Source organism: Candoia aspera, chromosome 2 (genome assembly GCF_035149785.1).
Source record: "Candoia aspera isolate rCanAsp1 chromosome 2, rCanAsp1.hap2, whole genome shotgun sequence".
In the NCBI taxonomy this organism is placed as follows: domain Eukaryota; kingdom Metazoa; phylum Chordata; class Lepidosauria; order Squamata; family Boidae; genus Candoia; species Candoia aspera.
Genome location: NC_086154.1, coordinates 107,861,252 through 107,877,328, shown reverse-complemented (window position 1 = coordinate 107,877,328; position 16,077 = coordinate 107,861,252). Strand labels below are relative to the sequence as shown.

General features: G+C 41.3%; 1 protein-coding gene across 1 annotated transcript in view; it reads right to left on the bottom strand.

The window, feature by feature from the left end:
• Nucleotides 1-2,743: 2,743 nt before the first annotated feature.
• The window catches only part of CYGB (cytoglobin), a 72,526-nt gene continuing 59,192 nt past the window's right edge, over nucleotides 2,744-16,077 (bottom strand). The window contains exon 5 of the mRNA XM_063292946.1: nucleotides 2,744-5,285. Within this exon, the coding sequence (XP_063149016.1) occupies nucleotides 5,211-5,285 (75 nt within the window). The 3' untranslated portion in view covers nucleotides 2,744-5,210. The remainder of the gene's footprint in view (nucleotides 5,286-16,077) is intronic.

Sequence of the window (16,077 nt, the reverse complement as noted above, 5' to 3'; positions counted from 1 at the left end):
ATCCATTTTCTAAGTCTTTTGAATCTTTCCCATTTTCAAATGTTTCCCCAGGCTAGAAGCTCACATGTAGTCCCCAGTGCAGACATTATTCAGGACAATCACTTGAGCTTTGGCAGATGTACTAAATTATCCAATGGTTTGAGAACATTTTGTGGATCAGAAAAGCAATTCACAGTCTGTCTATAAGCTGCATTTATCCATTGTGCAACCAAGTGTTTGCTTTAATTCTTTATTCCGTGTTGTCTGTTTGTCAAGGGCCATGTCAGTTGTGTGGCCAGAGCTAAGCAATGGCTAAGGTATGGGGGTTGTTACTGGGAGGCTCAGTTTCAAATGTCCTTGCTGATAGATTTCCCTGAGCACTTTGGGAGTCCCTTTCTCAACCCAACCTCCTTATGGCAATAAAATTAAGGAAGACTCACCACATACACTGCCTTGAGCTCCCAAAGGAAAAGTGGAATTTAAATGCAATAAATGCATTGTGTGAATGCTTGAAGAACTCAGGTTCATGGCCCTTGACAAACCAACAATCCGCTTCACCAGACTGTACACCCATTGAGATCAAGGTCTATGTATGATGTGTCATTGTACAAGTGCTGTAGTATCTACCAGTTATTCCTTGTGACAGTTAATGATGACAGGTACTGCATGTTGGCAACCATGTTGTTTTTGTTTTTTAATTCTTTTGCAACTTTAACAGGAATGATATTAAACAACAGTGATATTGAACAACAAAAAGGGAATGGACAGGAGGTGAAACAAACTCCCGTGGGAATATTTTTATGACTAGTGTGTTGGTTTATCAGCCTTTTATTCATTCAACCAAAGATTGCTCCATTTATTTTTTGTAACATAATTATCTCAGAAGGAGGAAATGACAAACTATTTTTGAATTATTGCCAAGGAATCATCACAGATGAGTCCAGGAAGTCATTGGGAGTTGAGTTTGACTCGAGGGAGATTTTATCTTTTTAGATGATGACTCTCACAGATATTGAACTGCTAAAATAAAATTTCATAGAAGTGTTCAAGGAACAGGTCTGCAATTCAGGTCTGAATGGCATCTTAAATGCACTCATTTGCAAAGTAGGAAGGAAAATGACAAAGATATATTTAGTGTAATATTTATCTTCCTTGTTTGTTTGTCCAGGTAGGATATAAAAAATATTACAATGTAGTATCTTTAGCAGAGCTAGCACAAATTTAAATGTATATCTCATTTAGTGGATCTCAAAAATCCATGCTACTGTATTAATCTTATTTCTCTCTCCCTATTTGTTAATCTTGGGAGAAGCAGTATATTCCTGCTCGGGCACTGAAGAATGGTCACCCCTTGCCTCCAGTCTATTGAGAATGGAGATACTATTGTGACATCACCTGAAGGAGGAGTTGTGAAAGTGTCATGAGTTAAATGAAAAAGGGCAAAGCTCAGTAAAGGGATTTCTACATATAGAATTCAGTAGTCATGGCTTCCCTTCCCACCAAATGAAATGAATACTAATATTAATACTACTAATACTAACAATAGTTGAGGAATTAATGATATTTTTGTTATTATTATTTATTTTGCACTTTATACCAGTCCTCCTGCTTTATACTTAGAATCCTGGGAAACGTAGTTTTGTAAGGGTACTGAGGATTCTAAAGCAAACAATCCCCACCCTATCCAAAACTGTATCTCCCAAGGTTCCTTGCAGGGAGGGGGTCAATTCATCCATGTAGTTATGCCCCAGACCCAAAATAGACAATCTTTGGGTGGCTGGGGGCAAAACTAATTATTGTTTGAAGAGACAAAGGTCACAGTAGGCAGTGTGCTGGTGCAAACTGGGCAGGGCCTTAGGCAATGGTTTTGCAGGTTTTTTACCTGTAAATGGTACCACTGACCTTCAGCAGCTGTCTTCCAATGAAATCCAAAGGGCTGCAAAACCGATGCACACAACACCTGCAGCCTTAGACTGCCTATCTTTGCTCCAAATTGCCTGTATTTTGTTATTTGCATTAGCTTCATGAAACCTGCTATGTTGGGCTAGACTAACAGTCCATCACTTTGTCTCAAAGGCTGCCATCCACAGGGCATAAGCTACGAACTGAGGGGCAAGGACTCTGCTGGTTGCTCTCCTTCTCTTGGCAATAAGAGATTTAAACGTGCACTAGCTGTTACATGATCATGCTTTCCCAGGTACTATATGTGTTGCTCCAGTAAAAGCAGGATTAAAACCAGCTGACACGTAAACTAGTGGACAAGCATGGTGGAGGAGCACACTTGGTGTGTAACCTGCATTCATTTAACAACATCTGGCCTTGTGGAATAATCATTTGTTATCAAAAGCATGTTTTTGGAAAAGTTTTGCAGGTGTTTAGCATATAAAAGAAATCAAAGCTCCATAGGGATAGAGTTAGGGTAATTTAAAATCCTAAATCTATATGTTTATCTTAAGGGTTAGGATATCTGCAAATCTGAAACTGGTCTGATATAGAATTAACAATCATAAAATGTTCACTGCTCAGCCTTGGGCAGTCCAAAGGGAGATGGTATGGTGATCCCCAAATGTCCTGGACTTCAACTCCTATCAGCCCCAGGTAGCATGACGAATGGCAAGAACAGGGGGAGGTGTAATCCAGAACATCCAGAAGGTACCATAGTGCCCGTGTCTGGGTTAACCTATCCTACCATCTAGATGATTTTGTAGTATATGGAGACAACACAGAATGGTAATGCTTATAACAAGGAACCGATGTATAAAGATTAAACAAAATCACAAGACAATATATTGGCAGCATACATAAGTCATACAAATAATACAGAGGAAAATTACAACAGGGTTCAGCCAGTACGTTGGGTAATAAACAAGAGGATTTAGTACGATAAGGAGGAAAACATTCACAAATCACTTTTCATAGCACCAGAAGCCCATTTTATAAAATACACTATTAAATTATATGTATTAATATTTATTATTTTATACAGTGCCATATTCTTGTGCATGGCTGTTTAACAGATAATCCCCATGATAAACAGCTTTTTGCTCCCAAGGACCCTACAATTCAAAACAAATTTGAAAGAATTGGGAATGGAATGAATGAGAGTCAGTGAAGAGCTAAGTCCTGCTGCAGCCAGGTACCTTCCGGTTCTGCTAAACAATCCATCTGATCACCCCTGCCAGCCCAGCCAATGGGAATTGTAATCCAGCACATCAGCAGGGCCCTGGTTGACAAAGGCTCTTCTACTCCTACTTTGCCTTTGGCTTGTACAAGCTCAACATTTTTCAGCTGGTTTGACATTTCCACCACCAGCTTGCAACAGGCAAGATTATGTCGGGTTTTTGTTTCTGTTTTGCGTTCTTGCTTGGCTGTTCCTTTCTCATTTATAATAAAATTACTTTAGTCAAAAGTATATATGTATGTATGTGTGTGTACACACACACACAGAGTTGCTTTCTGTGCGTGCAAACGTAACAGTCAAACTTTTCCCACCATCATTAAAGAGAGAGTGACCAAGACAAATTGCTATGGATTGAAGTAATGGGGCTGCAAAATTTTTAAGTGCTAAAGTATTGCTTCAAAGATTAATTAATTAATGTTTACATACTTTCCTTCCGAAAATGCCATCCTGCTTTGAAAATGAACTTCAAAGTATATTTACAGTAGCTTGTGACATAAGACCATGGTTTTATTGTGGATGTGTGTTAGAACTTAACCATCAAGGTCATAGTGTTTGAGGAATGGTGGTGCTGGAAGTTGGAGTAGTAGTAGTGGGGTTCATGGTGTGCTTTTTTAGCCGAAAAGATGTATGTTTATCCACATTAGAACTGTCATATTTTGTATCCAGCCCAGATTCTTGCACCTTTAATGACAGATTAGCTGGTTCCTTATTTCCATGCCATGAAGGATTTGCATTCTGATTTTTCTAACTCAGTTCTTCATTAAATAAACAGCCAAGTCAGATTTTTTCCCTCCTGCTTAGGTGGCAGTGCTACTTGCTGGAATTCATTGGTGGCAGTATGAACAAAAAGTCCTTGCAGAAATCCTTCCAAATCTTAATGATAGGACTTGGAAGGAAAGAAATTAAAAGATGATTGTTACCCCAAACCTATCTGGGCACACAGTATTGCCAACTCTGAAGCAGTAATTCTATGTGCAGTCAGACCTGCATAAATTTCATTCACTTACATGGAATTTCTTCTGTTACAATTGCTCACAGGCCTAACAAAGAATGTGATTCCATGCCTACTGCATTGCGTAGAAGCCCTGCAAGACGTCGGGGGCCAACATATATAGGACCGGGTGAAATTATTCAACTCAACCCATACACAGAATATCTTAGGCATCATGAAGTAGCTAGAAATTAATGTATTGATTTCATCTTTTAATACATCATTTTTTGGTTTCAGGTGTTTTAGGTATTCAAGCTTTGGCTAAGTCTCCTACAATCTCATGACTCCTAGGGTTGATTTTGTAAAAGGGGAAAGAAACATTGTAATGTAATACAAGACTAAGGACAAAACAGTGAGGATTGCAAACACAGTTCATATAATTCCAGAGAAACTCCAGTCTAGAGGAGTTAGCAGTAGAGAAAAGCATAAATGATAAAACAAGACTAAACCTCATCCTACGGTGCAGATTTTGAAATCTAGACTAAAATGTACTGAGATCAAATGCCCTTTTAAGGACATGGTCTGAATGTATCATGCGGATATGAGATCCTGCAAGCACTTATGCACACATCACTAGTGTTTTAGAAAAAAACCAAGGACACGGAGCTACTCATCAGTGATACACGGGCACTGAAGTACTTGCAGAAATGAAATACGAGAACTTGTACATTCTCACCTTAGTACCAAAGATGGAAACATATCAGTTCGGTGCCATTTGATGAAAAGTCCTCTTCAAGACAGACAAAAATGGTAAGTCTCCAGAGTTATCAATGTGGATGAATCATAACAGTCATGATCTATATATTTTTTTTCCCTCTGGGGAAATTCAATACATTCCCTCCCCCCCGTCACAGTGTACATGATTTAAATTTGCCTGGCTAACTTCAGGGAGAGTGTTTATGCACACCTGGTGTTCTATAGCTTAGCTGGATTGAGCTATAGAAATTATAAAGCATTTCCACTGACTAATATGTACACGGGATAATTAAAGGAGACAGATGTAGTTCTCTTGGGTGCTATCCTGTTCCGGTGCCAGTTTATTCCTCTGAGAGACGGCATTCAGGTCTGTGGAAGGGGTTCTGCCACTTTGCTGCTGCTCCAGCTGCTGCTGCCACTGCTGTCACCTGGGGGCTCCTAAAAGGAAAACGGGGAAAGGAGAAAACAGAAGCAAAGGAGCTTGGGTGATTCACTTCTGGGATTTTTGACTGCTCAGTGGATTCTGCTAGGTCTCTGCAATGACACTCATTAGAATGATCCCATGAGGTCCATCTGGAAGGCCACACATTCTTTATCCCTACCATGTTTGATGGGCCCTATTCCTAGCTATGTGTGTACAGGATTGCAGCTCTCTGTCCTCTGTTTTGGACATTCACAAATTGCTCTCTTAATCATCCTGAAAATAAAAATCAACAGCATGCAAACAAATGTTTACTAGGGCTTTCTGCTTTTTTCTTCCTCCAAGAGGCTGGATTCCCCTCCCAATGCTGCTGAAGGGAATTCCATTATTGGAAACACTGATCGCACCCAGATTTTTAAAGAGGAATTTCAACATTATTATTTATGATATGCTTATCACACCTTTTATCCAAGCAACTCTAGAGAGTACAAAACCTCCTCCATTGCCCTTTCATCCTCACAGAAAACCTTTTTCAAACTTTTTCTGGTCACAGAACTTGTTGGTTAAAAAAACGAAATTTGGAACTCCTGCTGCCTGCCTTTCAAACACACGAAGAATGAGGAGTCATCATGGGCACAAATATCCCCTGGGGTTTGGGGGCTTTTGAATGTCAGGTGACAAGCCATGCCTTTTTCGCTATATTTTAGAAAAATTGCTATGGATTCTCCTGGTTGCAGGCCACAGTTTGAAAAATAGTGAGCTAGAGCATCAGTTGGACTTGTCATGAAGTACCTTTCTTGTTGCTGAAAGATGGACCTGAGAGGGAAGGGTTAACTCCATCTTCACCTCTTGGATTTTATATCTATTTTATCTTTATTTATTGGTCTGTTATATTGTAATTTATATCTTTTACTTTTGATTTTACTGTAAACCACCCAGAGTCCCCCTTTTGGGAGAGATGGGCAGTAATAGAAATTTGAAAAATAAATACGTGAATAAATAAATATTTGATAGCTAGAAGACAGGGCTTAAGAGTTTCCCATACCCCACTGAGAAATCCTCTCCCTTTCAGATATGTGCACTGACTTTAGCTCAATGTAGTCCAAGTTCTTTTTTAACTGAATAATTCACTGCAACCGCAAGAAAACTTGGTAGTAGACAAGAGATGCGAGAAAAAGAATAATAGATAACATTTAGCAAACACAGTCAAGAAATTAACCATTTGACCTTTGGTTGCTTGAACTGTCTCTGTCTCCTTTGTTGAGTTCTTTTGGTAATCAGAATGGTACTTCATTGTAAACCCAACTATCCTTGGTCACCAAAGATGGAGCTGACATGGGGTACACTACAGCAGTGTTCCCACACTGGAACAATAGAGGTTAAAGTACTGCTTAATAGATATAGATGATTCTGCCAAAGCTGCTACCTTATAATTATCTATTAGTGGGAGTCCTTCTATTAGAGCTGTTGATGTGGGCTGTGCTGCTGTGAAGAAGCTGTTCCTTGCCAAAGGAATGCAGCCTGCTGATGATGGATGGTGCAACCTGCTGTTTTGTAGGAGACCAATCGGCGATTGGCTTTTCACCCTTCTACAGTATGTTTGAGATATATTCCCAGCACAGTGTGCATATCTAGCTTGTGCCTGGTTCACTCCTCCTCAATGGGAAGGTCAAGATGCTTCCTTCATCCTGAGCTGCTTCTCTTTATATTTAGAGATGGGGGATGGCAGGAACATTCCTCTTGCTTTTCCTGCGAATTCCAGAACCTGTCTCTGCCCAACTGTCTTTGCGTGTTTAATCAACACTAAATAATTCAGCTGCCTTCTGCAGATGTTGATTAAATCTTCTAATACTACACCTGTAAAATGGTATGATTAGCTTGGCTAAATGGTAAGGAAGGCCATTAAGTGAGCTGTTAAATATTTACCAATCTGAAGAGCCAATGTCTTATGAGGACAAACAAGAACCTTTCCTTCTGAGTAGGGAAGCACTGTGTAGCCAAGGAAAGAGAAGGACTGAGGAATTCACCCAGTCCATTAAACCGACAGGTTGCCAATTGTTTTATACTTAGAGGCTCTGGAATACCTTGAGGGCTGTTGGCAGGATTTTTGTATGAGGAGAGAAATGGAAATTTTCCATGCTCCATCTCTCTGTGAAATGAGAAGATTGATGCTGTGTAATTTCTGGTCATTAACCAGCTTTCCATGTGTGGAGAACAGAACAGGAAGTGAATGGCAAAAGACAAATTCTCTTTGTGCCTCCCTTTTAATCTTGTTTTTTTGTTAAGGTTGAAACCTGTCCCTGGAGATTTTTTCAAAACATTAATATATATATGGATCCCACATACTCCAATTCCATCTCCACCATCTAGTACTTAATCTTTTTCTTGCCAAACACTGGGGAATTAATCTTGGTCCAGGCTGACAGAGTTTATATTAAGCGCTTCTCAAATAAACCACATTGTTCTGAGCAGATGAAGAAGAGACAGATGAAGCCAGTTCCTGCCCTAGAATCACAGCAGAAAACCTTCCTTCCTTCCTTCCTTCCTTCCTTCCTTCCTTCCTTCCTTCCTTCCTTCCTTCCTTCCTTCCTTTTTTTTTTTAGTAGGAATCTAGAAGAAAATCTAGGTCATTGATGTAAGCAACTGAGCTGGACTGTTAAAACCAAGACCATTTTCTAGGGGTGTTCATCAGATTAAAAAATCTAATACTGAACTGAGCTTGTTTGAAAAGAGTCAGGTGCTTTCCAGTAACAATACAGGCAGTCCTTGCTTAACAACTATTTGTTCAGTGATTGTTCAAAGTTATGGTGCTGCTGAACAAATGGTACTTACGCCCAGTCCCCAAAGTTACAGTCATTGCAGCCACATGATCAAAATTTGGGTATATGGCAGCCCGCCTGCACTTATGACCACAGGGGTGCTTCAACTCTCCCCACCAGCCTCTCTCCCTCCCCATCTCTGCCCTTTTGGCCACCCTGCACAGTGGCGCTCCTTGGTGGCAGCACCAGGGCTGAAGTACTGAGAATGGTGCATGCTATTTGGAGAACAGTGCAAGCAGCCTTGGGAAGAATGTTTGGTATGGCCAACAGTTGCCTCACATGGGGCCAAGCTGTCCATGCCTTGTCAGCAGTGGGAGGAAGACTGCGAGAGTCAGCTGAGGTGTGGCAAGGCCTGCAGAGCACAGGGTAGTGGGGGCAGCTGGGGCTTTGCGCTGTGGCACTGGGGTGGCTGGTTGCGGCACGGAGCTTGAGGTGGCACTCCTTGATGGTGGGTGGTGCTAGGGCTGAAGTAGAGGCCTGGGAGCAGTGGCGGCCAGCAGAGACTGCTGAAGGCCCCAGGCCCCTACTTCAGCCTCAGTGCCACCATCGCCAAAGAGTGCCGCTGTGTAGGGTGGCCAAAAGGGGAGAGATGAGGGGAAGATGGGCAGGTGGGGGGAGGTGGAGGCAGTCCCTTACCTTACCGAGGCTTGGGGCTGGGAGGGACCAAGCCAGGAATGGCTTGGATCGGGGTGGGTCAGATTTCTCTGATCAAAAGGTTCACAGAACCCCTTATCGGAGCATCTTCCATTACTTCCTTATCAATAGGTCAGACTCTCTGTCTCCAAATGGGAGGGGGTGTTGCGATGGAGTGTGAATTGCATTATTATGGCTAGAGATTTATGGTGGTTCACATCAAGGCCAGTCAGTAGAGATACACCAGCAACACCACCTGGATGGGAAGAGGGGTGACATACTTTCGTGGGAAAGGAAGGCAATTAAGGGAATGTAGTTTTAAATGTATGTTTTAGCGGGAATTCTCCATTCGCAGCTTTACTTCTGTCCTAGCCATTTCGCTTCATTAAACAGTTAAAGGATCCTGGTCTCCTGACTGTCATTGTGTGAATGCTCGAATGGTCTGGTGCTGACACTAACAACTGGTGGGATTCGGTTAACGATGGCAACAGGGACTGCTGTTGCTAAGCAATGTGGTCACATGACATCATGCTTTACAACTGCACCGCTTAGTGATGGAAATTCTGGTCCCAATTGCCATCGTAACTTGAGGACTGCCTGTATTGTCAGAGACTGGCAGGGCTGTACAGAGGTGCTCCTCTTGAATGACTTGACTTGAGCAAAGCACTCCTTCAAATACCTTCATCAAACAGAGTGGAGGCTTTCTTTCTAATTGGTGGGACAGCCGCTTTGCTTCATTTGGCAGCAGGGACTTCTGCATGTGAGTATCCTCTGTACTGTGGCTGCTGTTCATGAGGCAGATCGGCCCATCAAGGCAAACTGCCCCACCTCAGCTCTGTTGAGGTAGACCAGGGAGTTCTCTGAAATAAGCAACAACCAATTTCACAGTGCTTTGCCATGTTAGCTTTTCAAAACAAGAGATACCAAAGCAGTTAATAAGCAGGACATACTGTGTGTTTAAAAAAAAGTTCTATTATTTTGATAAAGATAAAAATTGTGGTGAGTCACAGCACTGATAAAACAAGGGGTCTCAAACTCTGTAGTGCCATGGCTTCCTAAATTTTCAAACAGAATTGACCTTTCTCATCACCTTGATATCACAAATTCAAGAATCTGCTCAAAATAATACAATTTATCTTAAGTTAAATCAGAAACATCTCAGAAACTGCCAACAGACTATTACAACCGCATGGCATCACCGTAGCACATAAACCAACTAAAACTCTTCAAAACATATTAAGCAACCCAAAAGACCCAATAGCCTAAGAAGAAAAAACAGGAGTTATTTACAACATACAGTGCAAAGACTGTAACAGCCACTATGTAGGACAGACGGACAGAAGACTAGCAGAGCGCATCCATGAACACCAACTAGCAGTCAGAAGACACGATGAGAACTCCTTAATATCACAACACATGGACAGATTCAACCATACTTTCAACTGGGAAACTGAGAGCATCCTAGACCAAGCCAAATCCAAAAACGCCAGAGAATTCCCGGAAGCCTGGCACTCAGACAAAGCAGCCATCAACAGACACATAGAGGTAAACAACATTTGCATACCATTCAAAAAGGGCAATAGAAAAGCTGAAAGACCAGAACACCTCCATGCCAGCAATCAACACCCAGATACGCAAAGATAAACACCAGGATTAACACCAGAGGAACAATCAAACAGCACAATATACCCTAATCAAGGAACTATTAACTCAGTCAATCAACCAAGCATCAAACAACAGCCCAATCAAAGAACTCCCAAGGAGAGAACAACATCCTCACCAACACAAGCAGGGCATGCCACCATATATAAATAGAGAGCAAGGCCCTCTCCTATTCACACTGAAGATGTTACCTAGTCTGGCAATGAAATGTCTGCAAGAAAACAACAAGGCTCATACCTGTTGAATGTGGATGGTGAAGGTATGAATGCTTACAGCTATTTTTTTTTATTTAACCTCACTTTTAATATTGTTGATATGGTATATAATCAAACAATTTTAAATGCTCTTTTAGTAAAGAGGTATCACTTGCTGTGCAAAATTCACTGTTCATACTTCTGCTTCGCCCTGGATGATGTAATAGTTTTGTGCCAAGAGTCCTACTGAACTAAGCTGTGCACATCAAGCTGTATTTTAAAAAAATCACTAAAAGTCAAATTCCAGTATTCTGACTACAATTAAACTTAAGCCAAACTTCACCTTTTCTTATTGTTTGCAGAAACAAAACAAAACAAAACACAAAATTAATAACCAGGCTTCCAAATCAGATTGAACTAGCAAGATGGAGCTGCATGTCCTTAAGACAATGCAACCTACCTCTGCCAAGTGAAGCACCTTGTCAAAACAGATCTCCTGTGATCCAGTCAACCCAGTTAGCTTACAGAATTAGTTCTCAGGAGGAACAAATAGGACAGAGGCCCCTGAAAGGAAAACGGCTCCTGCATAGCATTGTTCCCAGGCTTGCTTTCACCATCTGTAGGTGTACCAAAGGGATGGCCACTTTGAAAACCACGAAGAAAAAATTGGGAAAGGATTCATAGAATCCAAAGAAATAGTTCTTTGGTCAGTTAAGGCAGTGTTTTTCTAATTTGGCAACTTCAGGATGTGTGGACTTCAACTCCCATGCTGGCTGGGGAAATCTGGCAGCTGAAGTCCACACATCTTAAAGTTGCCAACTTTGAAAAATACTGAGTTAAATAAATTCTACTATAGCTTGGATGATTAGCCAGTATCCCAGCAGTTGGCAGGGATACAAACTGCAGAGAAGTACATATAAACCTCTGCCAAAAGTTGTTTGCCATGTCTGTTGGGCAGGCCACACAAATCAGGTCTCTAAAACGAAGGCTGGGCTGAGAAGAACCAGTAACAAGCATTCTGATTGTCTAGGGCAAATGTGGGAAAGGGTTTTTTAATTAAATTTAATTTAATTTAATTTTCAAAGCCTGTGAAGCCATAGTTGGTGGCACAATGATGTCACCAGAATGGGCAAGGCCAAACTTTTGCTGGGGGATGGGAGGGTTAATGGAAAATACGATGTCACATAGTTCTGCAAAAGAGAATGTATGTATGTATGTATTGGACTTATATGGCCACCTCTCTCATATAATGATTCTAGGTAGCTCACAACAATCCATAACAACAAAGATTTTTGAAAAGTACCATTCCCTCCAGGCACATGTAATGGTATGTGGGAGCGACCTTGGGAGACAGGGGAAGTGCCACAGCTAGGGGAACAGTCAGATAAAGAGCAGCTTGGCCCACAGCAGGAATGGGGTTGTGGCAAACATCTCAGAAGGGTCACCCACCCCCCCCCCCAGTTTCTTAGGCTGTAAAGGCAACGGGGGAAAAATGTACTTTCAGACTTGCAAGATTCTGTTAATGTAACCTTACAATAAAGTAGAATTAGTTCATCTGGATGTGCTTCTTGTCTGGACTGCCTCATAAGGCTGACAGTGCCAGAGCAAACAGCCTCCCAGCTCAACCCCCATCCTAGCCAAATGCTTGGGGGAACAGCCAGGTCTTCACAGCCCTCCAGGAGGCTAAAAGGGTACAGATCCCTCGGCTTTCAGTGGAAGGCTGTTCCATAGAGCTAGGGCGGCCGAGAAGGCGCATCTCTGAGGTCCCATCAGGTGGCAACATTTAAGGGAGGGGACTTGGAATGCACCTACCCTTTTTAACCTAGTAGGGTGGGCAGATACCCTCAGGGAGATGTGGTCCTGTAAGCAACCATGAAAACTAGAGCATTTGAAGAGAATTAGGGGGCTAAGGGTTGCAATGCCTACCTTAAACCTCACATATGCTTAAGGTATCTTTCTCATCTGGCTTAAGATTCAGGTAATTAGCCTTCATTCACTTCTTTACCATACCCATGTATTGATTAAACCCTTTTGTTGCTTTAGCTGGATGGGATGAATGATATAATAGAACAGTGATTATCATCAATATTCTAATGGCACTACTTACTTTCTCTCCCAATTATCTCTCTCAGCAATTTCATGCTGACATTAAATAGCAGAGGAAAGAGATGGCTAGTCACCCTGGGCAGCAGAAATAAGCAGCCTCACTTTTCTGAGATCATAGAGTAAATAAACTAGTCCAAGGCAGGGATTGTGGGAGTTTGTCCAGGGGGACAAACATTGCCCACTCCTAATTCAAAGTGATAGCCACGCAATGTGGCTATTCACGCCTATCCTAACAAGCCTCCCTTCCACAAATTCCTTAAAAATACTTTGTTTCTCATCTGGTTTTCCAGATTGCTGGGCAATATTTTTTTAAATATTATTCCAAAGAGAAGGACAGTAAGGTGCAAGACGAATGTATATTCAAGCTCTACACTCGGAACCTGAATGTACATTGACCAGCCAGTGATTATGCCCCCAATTTGCTGTAAGTCAGCAACCCCTAGAGTTGGCCAATGAGTACAATTGACCTGGCATAGATGGGATAGCCTGGCAGTGTTTCTGTTAGACAGTAACCTTCACCACAAAGGGAAAGTAACATTTTGCCTAGCTGCTGGCACAGACAGAGCCTCCTCATGAGAGCAGCATATAAAATCTGAGCAAAAAAATAAAAAACCTTCCACAATAGGTTTGAGTGGGAGATTTTAACATGGTAGGTGTCACACATGCTCTATTAATTAGACATCCAATATACTAGGTGGGGGAGTTTTCACTAGCTGTAAGATTATCACATTTGTCAACTAAGGTTCATTCATAAAACAATGTACAGGTAGTCCTCACTTAATGACCATTCGTTTAGTAATGGTTCAGACTTACGATGGTGCTGTTAAAACCAACTTACAACTGGTGATCACACAACTGTTGCAGCATCCCCACAGTCATGTGATCACAATTTGGCAACCAATTCGCATTTATGACCGTCGCAACATCCTGTGGTCACATGATCACCATTTTTGACCTCCCTGGCCAGCTTCTGGCAAGCAAAATCAATGGGGAATTGTGTGATTCACTTAATGACCATGGTGATTTGCTTAATGACCACTGCAAAAAAGTCATGAAATCAGGTTGGATTCACTTAATGACCACTTTGCTTAGCAGCTGAAATTCTGGTCTCAATTGGGGTCTTTAAGCAAGGACTACCTGTAGTGATTCTGAGGGACAAACTAAATGCTACAATGCAACCACATATAACATATATGCTTGTCCTTTGCAAAGTATTCTTCAGCAGAGCAAGTTTGCTGAGAGAAGAGGAGGCAGGAGAAGGAAGCTGTAGCCATCTCCTGCCAGCCTGTTCTTCTGTGAAATTCCCCTTCTAAACTCTTTGCAAAATCTATGCAGGGCCACTTGTGAGGGAGGAAGAGCCAGGAGAGTTTCAAAGGGAAATAGGTAGCCTTTCTTAAGAGGAAGAGCCATTTCCTTCTTGTGTGTAGTTTGGCTCTGTTACATCCTCTTCATCCCCTTCAGTCCACCACTTTCTGTTCTTGGCAAAAAGTTTTGGAAACTAAATAAAGCCGGCAAATGAATAGGCACGCAATATTATGTGCCTGCTTTGTTTAATTCACAGAATTTGGGTTTGCAGGTCAGATAGAAACGGTTAATTTTAGCATCAAATTCTAAGTACAAGCCTGAGGCAGTGGAACAAAACATTCTCATGGATGCTGAGTTCCCTCTCTTAGAGGCAATGCATCCTGATTTTCACTTTTTCATTTGCTTTTATTCTTACACAACTATGTACATTGCCAAAATCAAACAAAGTCATGAGCATAGGGAAACACGCCTGTAGGCAGGTTAAAAACGGGGAAAGACAATCAAGGAAGGATTTCTGGCTCATAACAAAAAGCCGACTATAAGACATTCCTACGGTTGAGCCGTGTGTGTGATTCAAATATCATTATATTTCACATTCAGTACACAAGGACAAAGTGTATGTAGGTGAGTGTATATATGCCTTGTACCTCCATACAGATGACCATCTCTTTAGACCTTCAGAGCAAATGCCTGAAGGGAATCAGCTAAATATTGCTTGTGCAGTTGGGGAAATTGTCACATTAGGATTTTTTATTTTTTAACGTCTTTTACCAGGTTGATCTTCTATGAGGGTTCAGTTGAACACTGTTGCAAACCTTCATCCAGATACCTGAAAGTCCCTTTTAGAATCTGGTGACTGCACAAAAGTCCAAAGAGGATCTGCTTATGTGGGCACATTGGCTAAGGCATACTTAGGAGGGGTTTAGTTCTTGCACAGTCAGCTGAATGCTTGAGTAGATCTTTGGTCTACAACTCTTTTTACTGCATTTAACTGAAAGGAAGCTGGGATGTTTAAAAGCGTTTCTTAAATTATGTGACATCAGGAGGCTTCCTAAAGTAAATTAACTTCTTAGCTTCCTCATTGCTGCCGTTGTTAATAAAGGCTCCCCTAATGTTACTCAGAGTGAGGCAGCTGCTTTAGCAATTGCTGAAAAGTACAAAGTACATAGAATTGTATGGCCACAGAATCTTCCCTTTGCCCATAAGCCCCCTCTGATATTTCCTGTCACTAATATTGCAACAAAATACAGTTGTCTTTTGACTAGGCAATATAATATTTTGGAACATTAAGACAGAGATGTATTGAAAAAGATGAAGGTAGGGTTTGAAAAGTTGGGTTTGTGAACAAAAGATCAGAGGTCTTTCTGCCTGAGTATCCTGTTTCCCTATATCTTTTGTTAGCTGAACTGAGTGGTGTGTGTCCTTGCTGTTTTTGATGTAGGGATTGACCAGGAATGAACTGGGTGCAAATTAGAATGGAAATTAGCCACAGTAATTTTCCAACCAAAAGCTGGTTAAGATATCACCATTTCCTTAATATCTTTTTAGGCAAAATGAAGCATCTAGAGCAATTTTTTTTAATCCCACATTTTATATACTTATTTATAATTGATTTGTGAGCCGGACCACATTGAAGAGCCAAATCCTATATTATGTTAAATGCAGTGGCAAAGGATGACTTCTACTCTATTTTGCCAGTGGAAGAGCAGTTTAATCCTTCCGTCCTGAGTTCCGATTGTATGTGAATTCTCTCTGCATGTCTGTGAGGCTTGGGAAAACATCTGCCATTCTTACAAACACTCTGAAAGGTAGATTTTGAAAATGCCTGTTTTACAGATAGAGGAGCAAGACTGCAAATGGTGGTCCTATTTCTGATTTATTTTTATTAAGGAAATAACTTTGCTGCAGACCTAATAACAACTTTGCTGAGAAAGCAAAGATTGGGGTACCCATTCCTTTTCATTACCCTCTTCGTGCTTTCTCTTCTGTCTAATCAAAAATATAATCCAGATTTACCAGAAAACCCAGCCTAATCCATTTATAAGCCTTTACTCAATTTCACAATGCTGATAGGAACTCCCTGGCTTGAT